Below are 17,439 nucleotides of genomic sequence, written 5' to 3'. Positions count from 1 at the left end.
CCTTGGGCACCAGTCAGCCCTATTATTACTGACTTCCTCAGGCCCGCGCTAGCTCCTTGCCCAAACCACCTGAGTGTGCGCCATGTCTTGGGGCCGCCATAGCAAAGCACAGTAAACCCCAAGGCTTACAACAGCAGGGCCAGGAGACCGGGAGTCTGAGACCCAGGTCCTGCAGGCCCCTGCTCCCCGGAAAGCCCTCGGGGATCTGCCCTAGCCCCTCCGGCTCCGGGGGCTCCAGGCTGCCCTGGGCTTTGGGGCTGCATCCCTCCAGCCTCTGCCTCCCCTTCACAGGGTACCCCCTCTTTCTCCCCGGTATCTCTCATGAGGACACTTGTCTTTGGATTCAGGGCACAGCCAGCTGAATAACTCAATCACATCTATAAAGTCCCCTTCTTTTTTCCCAGATAAGGTAATGTTCCGTTTTGGGGTGGGGGGCTGGGCTGTGGATGTCTTTTAGGGGGCCACCACTTAACCCACTACAAATAGTAAGAACTAACATTTCTGGGTACTTGCTAGGTGCCCCTCCACACACACACTAGCTGATTTCACCCTCACAGCACCCCCTGCGCTGGGATTATTATCCTCCCCACTGCGGGGGATGGAGGGGCGGCAAACAGAGAGGCTAAGTGGCTCAGTCAAAGCTGCTCAGCCAGTGAACCGGAATCAAAACCAGCTGGTCCAGCCCCAGAGCGCAGCTGTCCCAGCTCTGAGGCTCTGAAGTTCCCTGGGAGGCGGGGAGGGGTTGGGGAGGGGGAAGCGGGGCTGCCTTTCTGCACTTGAACTTGTTCCACCGGCTTCTGAGAATCTCTTCACGGCAAACAGGGCCCACAGCACTAGCTTTGGGTCTCTCTGCAGGTCTCCAGGGCAGTGACCTGCCTCCTGCCGGGTTCCCTATGATTATGTAGAGGTTCCCTACCCGCCTGCTAAGTGTCTCTAACACCAGCGGGGGGGCCCTCCCTCCCCCCCCCTCCTCAGTCCCGATGCTTGCCAGAGAGTCAGAGCCCACAGGGGAAGGGTTCTGTCCTACTGGACGGCCTCCCACCCCCTCCAGACACCAGCATCCAGTCCAGGAGCCCCTGGGCTTCTGACCCGCCAGCTACAGAGTGGGGGCCCAGCCCCCCCCTTCTCAGGCTCGATCCCTTTGCTGGAGCAGACTGTGGAGCTCACAGAAATTTTTACTTTAAAAACAGCAAGATGGTGGGCCTCCCTGGGGGCGCAGGGGTTAAGTCTCAGCACTAGAAGCAATCCACAGTCACTGCAGCACAGTTTGATCCTCCAGCCAGGGAGCTACCCACAGGGCGCAGCAGACCTCTCCTGACTCCCCGCTGCTCCCCTCAGCAGTGTGTTTCAGTAGATCCGCCCGTCCTGCTCCCCACTCTGCCTCTGGTGATCCTCTCACCCCCATCCCCCTAACCTCTGGCCAGTACCCCAGTTCTTATGTGTTCAAATAAAATAAATCTTTAAAAAATAGAATGAAAACAGGAAGATGGAAGGGATGTGCAGGGCAGACACATGGGAAGGGACTCCGAGCCCCCGTGAGCGGACCCCCAGACTCCCGTGTCCGCAGCCAGGACGCTCTCTGAGCTCCATCCTGCGGGGCCTTTAAGGGAAACCTCCTTACAGAGGAGGGTCAATTAAATCCTGGGCCTTTGGGGACTGAACTCACTCTCCAGCCCTGCTCCTGCTCTCCTGGGTCAGGGGACAGTAGAGTTGGAAACAGGAAATTCCAGCCCCCATCCACACGGTTACCCCCGACCCTGGGTGCTTCTCAAGAGTGGCTGCCTGGGAAAAGACACCTTCACTGCTGCCATCACGGGAAACTGCAAGTTTCTGTGCCGAGACGGGCACAGAAACCAAATGCAGATTTCTTATCTCAGGTCACAGTGTCAAAGCCCCGCCTGGAAAGGCCCCTTCCCCTTCCTCTCCTGCCCAGTCCCCTCCCCGCGTGCCTGGCCCAGCCCGGTTTTTGTTAGCCCAGGAGACCGTGCAGCCGCCACCTGGGCTTTGGCTGGCCTCCCAGAAAGCCAAGCTCGGCGCCCCGAGGACGCAGTCTCACAAAGGCCTTCTTATTCCAGGCGCTCGCCAAGGCAGTGGGCGGGGTTAGACCCCTAAAGCCTGGCTCCCCGACAGGCCGACAGGCCAGAGAGCCGCGACTGTATGGTGGGGAGAAAGTGAGGGCGTGTGGGGTGTGACAGGACTGGGTGTTAGCATTTCCAGGCTGGGGGGCGGGGGGGGGGTCCCCTCTCTCTGCAGCGAGCGTCTCCTCTGGCCCATCACACGCCAACACTCAGCAGGTGTTTGTTTTCCATGTTACAGCAAAGACGCACAGAGAATTTTTGCAGAGAGGTGACACAGTCCGTTTCCACGTTCCGGGGAATGTGATTGGAGAGAAATGCGTTCAGGTTAAAGGTTAGTGAAAGGGAGGGACGGGGACGAGAAAGCAGAGGGTTGTCAGAATTTAATTCTGTTTACTCCTCCTTTTTAGTCTAGGGGAGTTTTTGTTACAAAATGGAGGGGCTCGGCTATAACAGGGCAGAGAAACCCCCAGCACTGAAATCTCACAGCTCCCCACGTAATTTGGTCTAGTTTTATTGCATTTTACAGATTAAGAAACTGAAGTCCAAGCTTTCAATACAAAGAGATAAGAGAGCGTTGAACAAACCCAGGCTTAGAAAGCGGCCTGGTAGGAACCGTGATTCCAAATCAAGCCTCGGGCCAGCCAAGGAAAGCCAGGGCTGCCGTCCTGTCTGTCGCTGCTTCTGTTCAGATGACGGCCCCAGGCAGACTGTCCTCACAGCAGCCCAGTCCTGCTGCCGGACCATTATACAGATGTCCCTGAGCAGGGAAGGGACTTTTCCCAAGGTCTCTGGCAGGTGAGCAGAGGAGCCTGGCTCCATCCAGGGCTGAGTTCTGGCGCCCATGAGTCCTTGAGAGAATGTGCAATCAAAGCCGAGGGCCCCGGGCTCACCCCCCAGGGTGGTTTGGTGCCACTGTCCTCAAGGCACCCTTCTGCCCAGGCCATGAGGAAGCCGCTGTCCCTTCCCTGCAATGCAGGGCCTTGGGATACTCGCTGTTCTCCTAGCAAGGTCCGTGGTCAGTTAGAACACTCCTCTCTGGGTACTTTCTGGTTGCTCCCCAGCATAACATGCTCCCCTACACCGTGCAGATGGAGACCCTCCCTCTGCTCCTGAGCAGGGAGCCCGGGAGAGAACCAGGTCTCCTGACTCCTCTGTCATTTAAACCTCCCCCATTACGGAAAAGCTCGTTGGACAGTCAAAAGCTAATCCATGGATAAAGAAGCGATGGGATTAGGTGAAGGGGCTAAAAGTGGTCTCAAAGTGACTCCCCCATAAGACACATACTAACTACAGAGAGAAACATAGAAACATCTCAGTGGAGCGGCCCAGCCAACCCCATACCACCCGCGCCATCAAGTGTGTCTGTAGCAAGAAGACAAGGCAGTGTGAAGAGCCTCCTGCTAGAATGAGGTAGACCACCTGGTTTGTGGGAGCACCCCCCTCTCCTGGCGGAACTGGGTCCCCTCCCCATTCACATGTCAACCCCGGCATGTCCGCATGTGACTGTGTGTGAAGATAGTGGCTTTGAGGTGCCAGCTGCCAGCAAAGAAGGGACTTCAGAAGTCAGACCTGCTGACGCCTTGGCCTTGGACTTCCAACCTCCAGAGTTGTGAGAAAATAAATTCCTGCTGGCTGAGCCCCCTGGGCCCTGGCCACTCACCGGCCAACAAGGCACCACCGGGACTCCCCGGGGGCTGTCTCAGACGGGAGCAGGCACAGGAAACTTGGCCCTGACCTTGGACCAGACCTGGGTTTAGGGAGAAGTCGCAGTCTTAAGGACAACTGGTGAGCTGAACACGGTTTTTAGAGTAGACGAATGTGTCATCGGGGAGGATTTCCTGGTTTTACTGCTCTTATGCCATATGGAGACGTAAAGGGGGAACCAGCGTGTGTGCAACCCACTGAGGGTAAGTGCAGGGCAGAAGGCACAGGGCAGGTTCCCCGTGATCCGGGCAGACGGGTCAAGGAGAGTCCTGGAGCCCTCGGTGGCTTTTCAGGCTTTTATTGAGCTTTTTACACCATTTGTAGTGGGCAGCCAGGTACACGGCAGGCAGGCGGCCCGGGGGGCCAGGAGACTGGCAGACCTCCTGGCCCCGCCCGTCTTCTCTCTTCCGGGCTTCCTGCGCTCGCGGGGTCTGCGCCGCCGCTGCAGCTGCTGCTGCGCTTTCTCTTCTTGCTCTCGCTCCGCTGTTCTCCTGGCAGCCCCGTGACGCCGCCCTTATTTGCCCAGTCTCTCAGCCAGGTGTGCCCACCTATGCGTGCCCACACCCTACTTCAGGGGTGCGCCCTCAGGCACACGTGTGGGACTGCAGGGGTCTGTGCGGGGGTCTATCGTTAATGCTAATGGCGGGAGGGCGGAGAAGCCTGATAAGTTTCATTTACCCTACAGTAAGGAAGAAAAAGTGTGTGAGTGTGTGTGTGTGAGAGAGTGTGTGTGTGTGTGTGTGATACAGAGATAGAGAGAGAGACGTGATGGAGCTGGGTGAATGTTTGCTGAGGCGTGAGAATGACATGGTCTGAAAATGACACCCCCGTAAGACACACACTAACCACAGAGAGAAACACAGAAAATGTACCAAAAAGTTCCCAAACCAGTGACCAGTGAATCCTTGGGGACTGCTGGCTGGGCGGGGTCCGGGTGAGGGGTATATGGAAGCTCTTTCCAGTAAGTCGGAAACAATCTCAACACAAAAAGTCGAAAATCTCCCACGTCCCTCAGAGAAGTGCCCTCGCCAGCCCCTCCCCTGCCGACCTCCCCCCTCCTATGCAGCATCCGGCCCCCACCAGTTTGACCCCCTGCTTTCAGGGGCCTCTCTCCACCTTGCCTCCCCCAGGTCCCCCCGCCTCAGCACAGCGTCCCCCGCACACGCGCGCGTCCCTGCGTCCGGGGCGCCTCGTGCTTCTGCTCACGTTCCTCTTCCAGAAACACAAGCCTCACCCCACCTGCTGGGTCGGGGTCTCAACCTGCCCCTGCCCTGCAGCCGGAGAGACCCACCCCAGGCTTGGGGCGTGTGGTCCTGGAACGCCCCGGAGCCCAGGAGCTCCCCTTGCGGCCACTTCTCCAGCTGCCTTTAATGGAAGCTGTTACTGGAGCTGCTCTAGATTGACGGGAAGCCCGAGGGGGGCAAATACAGCCAAAACCCAATTTTTGAAAGAGGGAAAAACGCTTATAAATAAATACGAAGGAAGAACAGGCAAGCACACGTCCTCAAAGAAGACTTCAGCGAACCCGCGCGGACAGGTGTCGCCAAGGCCCCCCGAGACGGCCATCTCGCGCGGTCAGCGCGGCCCTCACGCTCGGATGAGCCAGTGCCGGAGCTGGCCGCCGCCCTCCTGTTCCGGGATGGCATCCAGGACGCCACCGTGCCACGAGCCGCCCACTCTCGCTCTTATTTATGAGAAGCAGCCGCTGACTCCTCGCCTTCCTCCCAGGAGAGGTGGCTGACGGTGGAGGCGCAGTGGTTGTGAGGCCCCTGTGCCCTCTCCCCTGCATTCTCTTAGGGCGGGGCACGTGCCCCAGGACTTGCCCTGTGGGCCCAGCAAAGCCCCGAGGAGTGGGGTGTAATCCCCCTAGCCAGCCGCCCCCCCCCACCCCGTCCCTGCAGTTCCCAGTGGCCCCAGGGCCCAAGGCAGGCAGGAGGCCCTGGGGAGCCTGACAGTCAAGGAAGGGTGAGGAGGCATGGGGGAGACAACCAACCCGCTCTGGCCGGAACCCAGCCCGCTCCCTCCAGCTGTCTCTCCTCCGTCTCCCAAAGCCCCAGCCAGAAGCACTCAGCCCAGCCAGCAGCGCCCCCAGCTGTGCGCAGGCAGCCAGGGTGAGGGGTAGCTCCTGGAGCAGCGCCTTGGGGTGGGGCTGGGAAGGGGCCTTCCCCAGGCTTCAGGGTAGGAATTTCACCAGAGTCCCTGGTGACCAGCAGCCGTGCATCCAGGTGGGGCCCCTTTGGCCCTTAGAAGCTCCCACTTGCTCCTCCCCCATATAAGGGCTGCCCCCTGGGCGTGGGGGCTGCGCTGGTCCTCGCTGCAGCTGAGGGCGGGAGTCTGGGTCATGGCCTGGGGTCAGTGGGTGGCGCTGCTCTTGCTGCTGCCAGCAGCCACTCTGGGGCAGGATCAGCGGCCGCACCTCCAGCCTGGGCTCCGAGGCCTCTGGTACCGCTATGACTGTGGGTTCAAGAGCATGCAGCTGCTGGTGTACCCCCCGCCAGGCCACACCGTCCACTTCAAGGCGATGGGTGAGTGGGGGCTGCACGGGCACCCGCCCAGCCGTGGGAGCAAGAAGGGCACGGAGAGGGGGCGGGTGTGCTGCGGACCCCGGGTTCCCAGGGAAGGTCACCCAAGGAGCAGGGGATCCCCTGGCCATCGTGCCGAGCTGCAGGTCCTCTCGGTCGGACCTGGACTCTGCGTTTGTGAGCAGCCCGCGGGCGCCCCGGCTGCATCTAGCGGCAGAGGCCTGGGGCTGAGGTCCGGGTGGGGACCAAGGCCGTGGCTTTGGAGTCGGGATGTGAATCAGCAGCTTGAGAGCTGTGTGATCCTCAACAACTGACCCGCCCTCTCTGGACCTGCGTTTCCTGACCTGTAAGACTCGCCGTGGGGTGTGCTGCATGGGGGGGCCAGGCCCCGCTGGGCTGATGCGGTGGGCGAGCCTTGGTGGGGGCCCTCAAGCGCCCGCAGCAGCCAGCTCACCTGGCAGAGAGCTCCATCCGCTCTTTCTAGCAAATTCCAGGTTTGAATCCTGCTGCCCCTGCGGGTGGGAGCTGAGCAGCTCACTCCCCCCGCCCCTCTGCTGCCTCCTCCCCGAGTGTGGACAACTGCTGTGAAATCCTGGGCCCTGTGCCTGCGCCCCACTCCCCACTCATGTTTACTCCACCGGCTTTTCATTCCTGCCTGCGGCTGGGCACCGCCAGCCGGGAAGCGCCCAAGGCCAGTTCCAGCCCCACTTTCTTAGAGGAAGAAACTAAACCAGAGAGGGAAGGGGCTGGCCTGAGGCCACACAGCCAGCGGCTCTCCTGCTGGAGTAGGGGTCTTCTCGGCAGCCTCCCTCCAGCTTCAGGCCTTACCCTCCCGTTGGCCTCTCTCTCCTCCCCCACCCAGATGAATTTGGGAACCTATTCGAGGTGAACAACTGCTCCGTCTGTTACCACTGGGTCACCTCCAAGCCCGAGGGGCCCACAATCCTCTCTGCTGAATACAAAGGCTGCCTTGTGCTGGAGAAGGTAGGGCTTGAGAACTGCTGAGGGGGTGATGGGGGTGACCCTGGCTGGGGAGCAGCCGGACCTCAGTGTCCAGTGAGAGGTGCCCCAAAGACCCGGGATGACGGGAGCCCAGGGCCTCTCCATGAGCAGGTGAGGCGCAGGCACTTCCTGGGGCCCGCCCACCAATCCAGCTCCTGCCGCCCCCAGCTGGGCTCCGGCTGCCCTCTCCTGTGCCGGGGTATGAGTGACCACACCTGGCTGCTCTCCTCCCGGCCTCCCACCCGTAGGACGGCAGCTTCCACCTGAGGGTGTCCATAGAAGCCATCCTGCCCAGTGGTCGTGTAGCTGGGACCCGAAACGTCACCATGACCTGCCCCCGAGATGACCTCGCCTGGACGCCGGACACCCACCAGGCGCCCCTTGCCACAGCTTCACTTTCTACCCCGTCTGCTCAGTCCCTCCACCCTGCCTCTGACCACTCCTCTCCCAGCGCACAGTACCCAGAGCTTGGCTTCGTCCAGCCAGCCACTGCCTCGCCATCCCTCGGATCTGCGCCCACCCACCCCACTCCCACCCAACACCAGTGGAGCACCTGGGGACTCTGGGAAGAGGACAGGCCAGCTTACACTGGTAGGCGGGGCGTCCCTGGGTGCGCACCTGTGTCTGGGACCTGCAGTGGGCCGGGGGGATGGGGCAGCCTGCAAGCCCTTTGTTGGGCTCTGAGGCCACCTGCCTTCATTTCCCTGGAAGTCTGCTGCCCGCTGGGATCCATCCCATGTCCTTACCACACTATTGCCAACCCCAGGTACCCGTCTGACCCAGGACCAGTGCCAGGTGGCCTCTGGGCACATCCCCTGCCAAGTGAGAAGTTCAAAGGCAGCCTGTCAGCAGGCTGGCTGCTGCTATGACAACACCAGAGTGGTGCCCTGTTACTATGGCAACACAGGTACAATTTTCTGCACCAAACGGGGTCCCATTCCCCTGGATCCTGAAGCTGTCCCCAGAACTGTCTAATCCCCCTCTAGCAGAGACCCCTACCTTTAGCCTAGCGCACCCTACTTTGGATGATAAATTAAGCCTGTTCTACTTTTATTTTTTTAAAGATTATTTATGCATACGAGAACTGGGGTACAGGCCAGATGCGGGGGGTGAAAGGACTCCCAGAGACACTAGGGAGCAGAACAGGCAGATCTACTGAAATACACTGCTGAGGGGAGCAGGGGGAGACAGGAGAGGTCTGCCGCGCCATGTGGGAATCTCCCTGGCCTGCGGGGGATCAAAGTCGTGCTGCAGAGGCTGCGGGTTGCCTCATAGCGCGGTGCTTAACCCCTTGCGCCACCAGGGAGGCCCCTGTCCTACTTTCAGAGTATAGATCAACTATTTTTTTGTCCCAAGCATAGGAAAAACTGGGTCCCTAAAGGGTTTGCTCCAGCGAACACAAGTAGAGAATGAGAGTCCAGGTCTCCCACTCTGAGGTCAATGCTCCCCTGGTGGAGGGGCCTGACCCCGAGGCCTGCTCTGCCTCTCTGATCTGTCTTTGCCCCAGTGACTGTCCAGTGCTTCAGAAGTGGCCACGCGGTCCTGGTGGTGTCCCAGGAAACGGCGCTGGCACACCGGGTCTCGCTGGCCAACATCCACCTGGCCTTCGCACCCCGAGGCTGCGCCCGGGCCCAGGAGACGGGGGCTTTCGTGGCCTTCCGCTTCCCCCTCACGCACTGCGGCACCACACTTCAGGTAGGAGTGGGCGGGGGCGGCGCCCAGCACCCCCCACCCCAGAGCCTCACCCGGCCGTCTCCCCCACAGGTGCTCGGCGACCAGCTCATCTATGAGAACCAGCTGGTGTCCGACATTAACGTCCAAGTGGGGCCACGGGGATCCATCACTCGGGACGGCACCTTCCAGTGAGCGCTGGGCTGTGGGGCTGGGTGTGAAGGGACCCCCCAGCGTAGATCCAGCTTGGGGGCATCGGGGTTCCTGGTCAAGGTCCGTGTGACCTTGGATGAGCTACTGACTTCTTTCCAGCTCCCCCTGCCGGGCAGAGGGAATGCCCCTCACTGGGGCCCTTGCGGCTTTTTTTGAAGGGTCTGCCCAAGCCTGACAGGTAGAAGCCTTCGTAGTGCAGGGGAGGGGGTGCGGGGGGCGGGGCAGAGCCCTGAGCCCCCTGCCTTTATCCCTCCAAGAGCCGAGTTGAGCAACCAGAACTAAGCTGAAAGCCCCCCCTCCAGGCCCCAGGAAGAGGCTGTGGCCATTGCCACCTCCAGGTTTCACAGATAAGGCAAAAGATACTGTGATGAAGCACTCTGGGGGGGTGGGGGAGGGGAGGGGAGCCCTGGCTGAAGGGGGCCTCCAGGACCTGCTGATTTAGGTGACAGCGCCACACCCCCAGCCCAGGGCCCCCACGGGAATCTGTGCCTACCTTGGAAGGCCAGCTTGCAGCTGCCGAACGATCGTTCGGGGGGGGGTGCCGCTGGGAAACAGCTGTGGCCTGTGGAGGGAGCAGGGGCTCTCGCAGAAAGGCCTTGCGTTCAAGGTGGGCTCACTTGAGCCTGTTAGCACAGGCGGCACCTGCAGGCTACCGCCCGGCCAGGCACTGGCTAAGCAGAGGGACGGGCAGAGCGCTTCGGAGCGGGTGGGGTGGGCTGGTGGGTCAGCCACTCGCAGACGCCTGTGGGGAGCTGCGCATGAGCCCCCAGGAGTGCGGGGGCTCTCAGGTGAGAGGTCACAGGCCCCTGTGGCAGGCCAGCGCTCTACAAGGTGAGCGATGCTTCTCCCTGTCCGCGCCCTCTGACCAGTGAGCAAACGGGCTCGGGTTAAACCCCTCACCTGTGGTCCGAGGCCAGGAACTGCTGAGAAGACTCAGGCCCAGGGCCGCCCTGGCAAGGCCAGGCCAGGTGGCGTCTGCCCAGCCCAGGAGGGTCCACCCCCAGCCCTGTGCTAGATGCCGCCCCAGGAGGGCGAGGTGGGCCGAGGACAGGGTGGGGGAGGGGCCTGCGCCTCCTTGGCAGGGGTGCGCGCCAGGGCGGGCACCCACACCCCTGCAGGCTCGTCAGCGCAGGATGCCTGACTCTTGTCTTCTCCCCCGTCCTCACACCTGGACCTCAGGCTTCTTGTCCGCTGCGTCTTCAACACCAGCGACTTCCTGCCCATCCAAGCGTACATCCTCCCTGCCCTGCTGCCATCGCCCTCGCAGCAGCCCGCCGCTGTCAGCCAGGCCGGCCCCCTGCCCATGGAGCTGCGGATCGCCAAGGGTGCGCCCCCAGCCTCCCCTCCCACCCCGGGACCCTCCCCCCCGCCCCACCAGCTCACTAGCCCCTCTCCCTGCAGATGCCAATTTCAGCTCCTACTACCAGGAGGGCGACTACCCCATCGTGAGGCTGCTCCGCCAGCCTGTCCACGTGGAGGTCCGGCTCCTGCAGCGGGTGGACCCCAGCCTGGTCCTGGTGCTGCACCAGTGCTGGGCCACTCCCAGCGTCAACCCCTTCCAGCAACCTCAGTGGACCATCCTGTCAGACGGGTGAGGGGCCTGGGCCAGAGGGCCCCCCAGCACGCCAGCTGCTCCTCCTCCCCCCGCCCCCCGCCCTGCCACCTGCCCCTCCAGCAGGCCCCCTGACTCCTCTGCTCTCCAGGTGCCCTTTCAAGGACGACAGTCACAAGACCCAGATGGTGCCCGTGGACAGGGCCACAGTGCCCTTCCCCTCCCACTACCAGCGCTTCACGGTTGCCACCTTCGCCCTCCTGGACCCCCACAAGGTCCTTAGGAAGCAGGTAGGAAGTGCCGGTGTACCTCATGCCTGCTCCCCATCTGACAAGCACTCCCGCAGCTGAGGGAGACAGAGTTTCCCCGGGGGATTGGTTTGACCTGGTGTCGTGGAGGGCGGGCGCCCAGGTCCTGACCTTGGCTCAGCCCAGAGATGACCCATAATAACTCAAGTGGGGGGACAGAAACCCCAAAATCTGAACATTGGTCATCTCGCTTCTGAATCTAGAAACACTGTGGTCAACCTAATTTTTTCCTAAGATTTATTGATAAGAACTGGGGTACAAGCCAGAGCGCAGGGAGGTGAGAGGATTCACCAGAGACAGTGGGGAGCAGCACACACACACAGACTGACTGAAACACACTGCTGAGGGGATCGGCGGGCGAGTTGGGAGAGGTCTGCTGCGCCATGTGGGTCACCTCTCTGGCTGGAGGCTGTGGACAGCTTCACAGTGCTGAGACTTAACCCCTTGCATCACCAGGGAGGCCCTAATTCTGCTTCGAATAGTTATTACCCAGCGCCTTCCCAGAAGGAAACACAGCAAGCTTAGGGGTGTCAGGTTTCCTAAACAACACGTCCCTTTGTGGTGTTGGTGTCCCTGTATTCCAGCGGTGTCAGCACCTCCCAGATGGACTCCCTCCTAGACAGACTCCCCCGTAGCACGGGAGGTGGTTCTCATCTCGGTTGTGTGCCTCTTTCTGAGCCCGGGGACCCCAGGCTCCTGATGGAGGGATCTGTGTGGTTGGGCCCAGTGGGTGCTGGTTCAAGTCCTCTCCTCCCACTTTGACTCCCAGGGGAGCTGCCTCTGGCCTTGTGCTTCTGACAGCAGTGGCGACCTGTCGCCCCTCTGCCTGAGTCACATGTCACCAGGCGCCAGCAAGAGGGGGGCAGGCAAGCCCACCTCCCAATCAGTAGTGCAGCGAGGGGACGAGCCCACCCTCCCAGAGTCTCCAGTCAGAGGCAGCCCTGGGGGTGGAGGGGAGCAGCCTGGGGTGGGGCTCTGTCGAGGACGGCGGTCCCGCCACCAACTGCCGCAGCATCAGGGAGGCTCCCCTGCCAGGAAGCCTCTCCTGCAGCCTTGACGCACAACAGCAGGGGCTGCAGTCTCAGTCCACAGTCGGGGTGCCCAGACCTCTCCTCGCCTGCCTGGCAGGGAGCAGCATGGACTGGGCCCGGGTCCTGCACCACGTCCCTACCTCAGATGCCGCCCGTGGCGTCCAGCCGCAGGCGCCTTGACCTTGTCCTCCTTCCCCAGGTTTACTTCTTCTGTAGCGTCTCCGTGTGCGCCCCGTCGGGGTTGGAGGCCTGCCTGCCGTCGTGTCACCCTGGGAATCCACGTGAGTCTGGGCGGGGGCGGGGCGGGGGGGATGCTCTGCGGGCCTGTTCTGGGCTTCGGGGCCTCGAGGGGCTGTAGGCCAGCCCAAGACGCTGTCCCTGCTCTCCCCCGACAGGACGGCGACGATCCTCCGGTTCCCTCAACACCACCAGCCCCCAGAACATCGTGAGCTCCCCGGGGCCAGTGAGCTTTGAGGATTCTTACCGACAGGAACCTCCACTGCGACCCGCAGGTACCAGGTCTTGGCCCCCGGGGTGCTGGCAGAAATGGGGGTGTTCCAGGCATTGCGAGGGCAGGAGGCGGCACAACTGCGTCCAGTGGGGAACTGGGCAAAGACAAATCTGCCTCAGCGGCAGGAAGGCAGCTTCAGCCCTGCCCAGTGTGATGCCGAGGCTGGCACGGAGGGGATGGCCGGGGGCCTCGTCCAGGCCTGCAGCCTCCGACCACTTCTCTCCGGCAGGAACTCCAAGCAGGAACTCCAGCCCGTGGCCGCTGCTCTGGGTGCTGCCCTTACTGTTGGCCATCGCCCTGGTCCTGGGCGCTGGGGTCTTTGTGGGCCTGAGGCAGGTCCGGGTCCGGAAACTTCGGGATGGCAGAGGGTGAATGGGCTCAATAAACTGTCCTTTCCAACCCACTAAAAGCAGTTGTGCCGTCTCCTTGCGACTAGACCAGACTCCCTCTGGCTGAGACACTGAATTGCAGTCTGGTACCGCATGCTTGGGTGGCGTCTGAGTCCTCTAGCAAGGAAAAGGCCATGATCCTCACGGAGAAAACAGGACAAGCAAGGCAGAGGCAGGTCAAATCTTGGCAGGTCCCAGAATGCCAGCAGCTGGCCTGGCTCACGGCCTGGGGGCCTTCCCCAGACCCCAAAGCACCCTGCTTGGCTGCTGCATGGATGTGGGCACCCCAGAGTTCACAGGACCAAAAGAACCTAGACCAGCTCGGAGGAGCTCCTCAGTCCCGCCAGAGCCCCCGAGCCCAACCCCAGGGATGCCGGGTGCTTCCCAGCCCCAGCATCTTGCTCCCTCCCACCCCAGGGCTAGTCCACGCAGGCTGGTGAGCACGATCGCACAGCTGGCCGTGGGCCGACTGCATGGTGGGCATGGCCACCAGACGCCGGAAGCAGTGCTGGCTGTGCTGCTGACCTTCATTTACCCTTGTAGGACATGCGCCTTCGTCTCTGCCCGGGCAGCAGGTTGCTCACTGGGGGATACCCAGATATTCCGGGCTGGGGTGGGGTTCTGTCTCTGGTGGGCAAGGAGCATAACCTGGCGTGGAGGAAGTCAGAACTGGGCCTCAGGTACTTTTCTTTGGGAGGACTTGAGCTACAGCTGGCATGGAGGGGCTTGGGCCTTGTTCCTGTGCTGAGGCTCCAGCCCTGACCCACAGGTTTGGGGTCAGGCTGAGTCACAGCCTGGGCTCTGTTTCTTCCTGGTTGAGCAATACATGGTGGACCCAGCAGGGCCTCAGTTTGCCCTCTAGAGTGGGAATAGTGCCTGTCTCCATGGGGGTGTTGGGTGGGAGGAACTGATGAGACACCCCAGAATAGTGCATAGCCGTCAGCCAGTTCGCCAATACTATCGGCCATCAGAATTCCCCCCACCCTGCCCCGGTCCTACTGCCTACCTGTTGTCTTTTCTTTCGCACATGAGGACAAGTGTGCAGCCCTAGATGAGGGCCTGGGGGATGCCGCCTTCCCGAGTCCCCAGGTGCAGGCCGCAGAATAGCCCCTGCAGGGGGGAAGGGACAGGACTTGCTGTGGAAGTTAAGTCACTTCGCTGAGGCTGTTTTCCCACCTGTGGCCGGACACCGCAGCCTGTCTCACTTCCTGGCTTGTGTCGGGGCCTACGGGATAGACTCGTTGGGGTCTGTGTGAAATAAGTGAGGACTGTCAGAAAACCAAAGGGACTTGTCCACCTCGCATGGACGCCATCTTGGGCCCCTGACCAGGCGCTGCCCCTCCCCGGGAAGCTTTCCGTTTCCCCCACGTGTTCACCTGCACTTGTGAACCACACACAGCTCTACTGGCCTGAGACAAAGGTGTGTGACGTGTCCCCCTGGACATCTGGCGTCCATCTCACGCGAGAACCATCACATACCTGCTTGGTTCTTTACTCTCATGAGCTTATAGATTTGGGGGAACGAGCTTGTTCCCGCAGCCACCACACAGAATTCTTGTTCTGGCTGTTCAGCTGGAGGGGCCAGGCTGACTTGCTCTTCGGCCAGAGGTCGTGCTTCCAGCCAGGCCGGCCCTTCCCTCTTAGCCCTGCCTCCAGCAAGCTCCTCACAAGTGTCTCCAACAGCACGGAAGGTGCTTCTGTGAACGGGATCTGGGCACTGTTCAAACAGCATCACTCTGTAGATGCAACCAGCCACGCTTCCGCCTTTTCTGGCCTAAAGGCAGACATCTTGTCATTTCCTATCATTTTCCCGCGTTTTGGGGTTGCCCACGGCCTCGCTTCCTTTTGATGGAAACCAAGCCCGTGAAGTATAATGAGTGTTGCGTGACTATGTGAGCAGATTCTTTGCATGGTATTTTCTCAGAAATTCTTAGAATGACTGGGTCAAAAGCCCCACCCGTACTGACATCCTGGGTGGGGGGGGGGGACCCTGTGCATCCCCCAGATCCACATCATGCTCGTCCTCACCTATCTGAGCACCAGAAACCAAATAGCACTACCGGTTTAACATGGACCTTTCTGGTTCGACGCCAAGCATCTTGCGTCTGAGGAGCTGCATCTCTGTCTTATCTGGCCCCCGGTATCTCTTCCTTTGTCAACAGGGGTCAACTTCCTCATCTGATAAATTCTCCATCAAGGCGGCCATTGTGTTTTTCTGGCTGGGGTTCTTTCATCTTGCTGTTTGACAGGTTTCTGCGACATCGCGCATTTTATCCCTCATTTTGATCTTTGAACGCAGCAGAGCCCTCCGCCCTCCCCTACATATGCACACACGTATCCCTTTCCTTTTTTGTGCTGTTTCTGTGGCCATGGTGGTCTCTCTTGTCATATGCACACAGGTACGTGATTTGATAGGTAACTTTTACAACTAATATTTAAATTAGACGTTCATTTTGCTGATGCTTCCATGTAAAGTGTTGTGTACAGAAACATGTATGGATCGTGGACAGTGAAGGTCCCTGGCAGCAAGGGGCACGGGGCTCCCTGTGTGTCCCCCGAGGGGAGCAGGCTAAGCTTGGATGTTCCTAAATATCCAAATCGAGCCCATATTCTTGCCCAGTTGAATGTCTTCCCTCCCCAAAACACCTGCTGGTAGGGGCAGGAACTCGAGCCCTGAGAACAGTTGACTCAGACCCAAGCTCAGTCTCCAGATGCGGGAGGTGATAACAAACCACTTTGCTGACCTGTGGCAGGAAGCAGAGCACTGGGGGGGGACTGTCAGGCTTTCTCTCTTCCTGCTCTTGGGGGCTGGGGGTCAGGGTCTGTGGCTGCAGCTCCACAAGACCCACGGGGCCCCCTACCCCTCCGTCCACAGCTGCCGTGAGGGTGGTGTCATGCCCTCTGCCCGCACGGCCTGCCTCTGCAGCGCGGTGATGTGGGCCTCCCCAAAGGGTGGCTCCCCGCCAGGGGTTTCTGAAAGCGTGTTTCATATAAAGTGCCTGCCCGCTCAGTCTTCTGGAGTCAACAACTAAGACGCCAGATTACATAGACAGAGCCTAAAATAGTGACTCCCGAAATAGCAGTGCTTAGACGGAGCTTTAGATCATCAAAGTGAGACTCTCAAGCTGGGAAACAGCCCAAAGGCCTGAATGGTCTGGCCTGCCAGGCACGAGTTGGAGTGAGGTCACGCTCCTGAGGGAAGGAGGGAAGGGAGTCGTCTTCTGATATCAAACAGCGCCCCGGCCGGCACTCCGACTTTTGACTGTCTCTGGTTTTCATTCTCCAGCTCTGAAGTGTCAAACAGGCCCCTGGGTGTTCTGGCTCAGGCTGTTGAGTCTCGACATCGAGGGCGGTGAGGCACGGGCAGTTCAGCTCGCTCCTGACTCTGCTCAGGATCTTCCTGGTTAGGGACTCGCTGTTTTGATCTTTCTGGAACCGCCGCAGATCTCTGCCGGCCTTCTTCACAGTACAGGGCCAGCCGGTTCTGACTCGGCTCTGCAGGGGCTTCGAACGTCCTCTCAGCCGGCGGGGGAGGCCCCCAAAGCAACCTCAGCTCACATCTATATGTAAATGTTTAAGTCATTACTGAGCTGACGGGAGGAAAATTGTACGCACGTAGACCAAACTAAAATAAAAGCAAAAACTCCAGGAAGTAAAACCAGCTGCTATTCTGGGACTTTCTACAGAATCCTGGAGACGTGGCCCTCCCGCTCTCATGAGTCCAGGGCACTGCATGCCAAGCCCAGGGTCTGGGGCAGATGAGCAGCCCAGAGGGCTTTGTGGGGACCACAGTGAAGGAGCGAGAACCCCATTGTGCAGGAGGAGGCAGGGAGCCCCTGCTGTCTAGATGGTGGTGCTGAATGGATTGATGAACAAAATCTCCCCTGAGAATTGAAGTACAATTCCCTCTTCCCTGGTGTGTGCACACCAAGCTCTAGATTAGGGCAGGGTAGGGGCCCTCAAAGGCTCAATCTGGAAAAAAACAACCCTGAACTTTCTTTACAGTGCGCCCAGGGTAATGATTCATTTAATGTGCTCCCCGGGCTTCAGGTGAAGCAAATATAAAATCCCTTCTGAAAGAATGTGATTTCATCCAACAGATACCTTGGAGAGTTCTCAGAGTCACAGATAAAAGGATCACTTCACAAACAAAAATTACAAGATCCCAGCCAAATACCAACAATAAGGTAAGCCAATGTTACCTCAGTTTTAAAAATTAATTTAAACCCCCCCCCCCAATCACAAGACCGTAAAGAATGGAAAGACACAGTGTAGGCTGGGAAGACAGGTGCAATAGAGGCTCACTCTCCAGATGTAAACATTTATAGACATGTGTGTTTTATGTGTCCATACATATGTCATATGTATTCAACTTCTATCCATGAATAAGGACAAACAAAATGGGAAAATAAGCAAAGGACACAATTAAGCATTCTGCAAAACGAACTCAGAACTTAC

General features: G+C 59.7%; 1 protein-coding gene across 1 annotated transcript; it reads left to right on the top strand.

Moving 5' to 3' along the window:
- Window positions 1-5,939: 5,939 nt before the first annotated feature.
- On the top strand, window positions 5,940-13,147 carry ZP1 (zona pellucida glycoprotein 1). Its single transcript, XM_037518280.1, has 12 exons — window positions 5,940-6,307; window positions 7,167-7,288; window positions 7,555-7,897; window positions 8,073-8,213; window positions 8,814-9,001; window positions 9,071-9,168; window positions 10,370-10,515; window positions 10,592-10,781; window positions 10,894-11,032; window positions 12,281-12,362; window positions 12,477-12,593; window positions 12,822-13,147. The coding sequence occupies exons 1-12, from the start codon at window positions 6,124-6,126 to the stop codon at window positions 12,962-12,964; spliced, it is 1,893 nt and encodes a 630-aa protein (XP_037374177.1). The 5' UTR covers window positions 5,940-6,123; the 3' UTR covers window positions 12,965-13,147.
- The last annotated feature ends 4,292 nt before the right edge of the window (window positions 13,148-17,439 follow it).

Source organism: Talpa occidentalis, unplaced genomic scaffold (assembly GCF_014898055.3).
Source record: "Talpa occidentalis isolate TD23 unplaced genomic scaffold, MPIMG_talOcc4v2.1 talOcc4.17, whole genome shotgun sequence".
In the NCBI taxonomy this organism is placed as follows: domain Eukaryota; kingdom Metazoa; phylum Chordata; class Mammalia; order Eulipotyphla; family Talpidae; genus Talpa; species Talpa occidentalis.
This window is presented reverse-complemented; position numbering and strand designations above follow the sequence as displayed.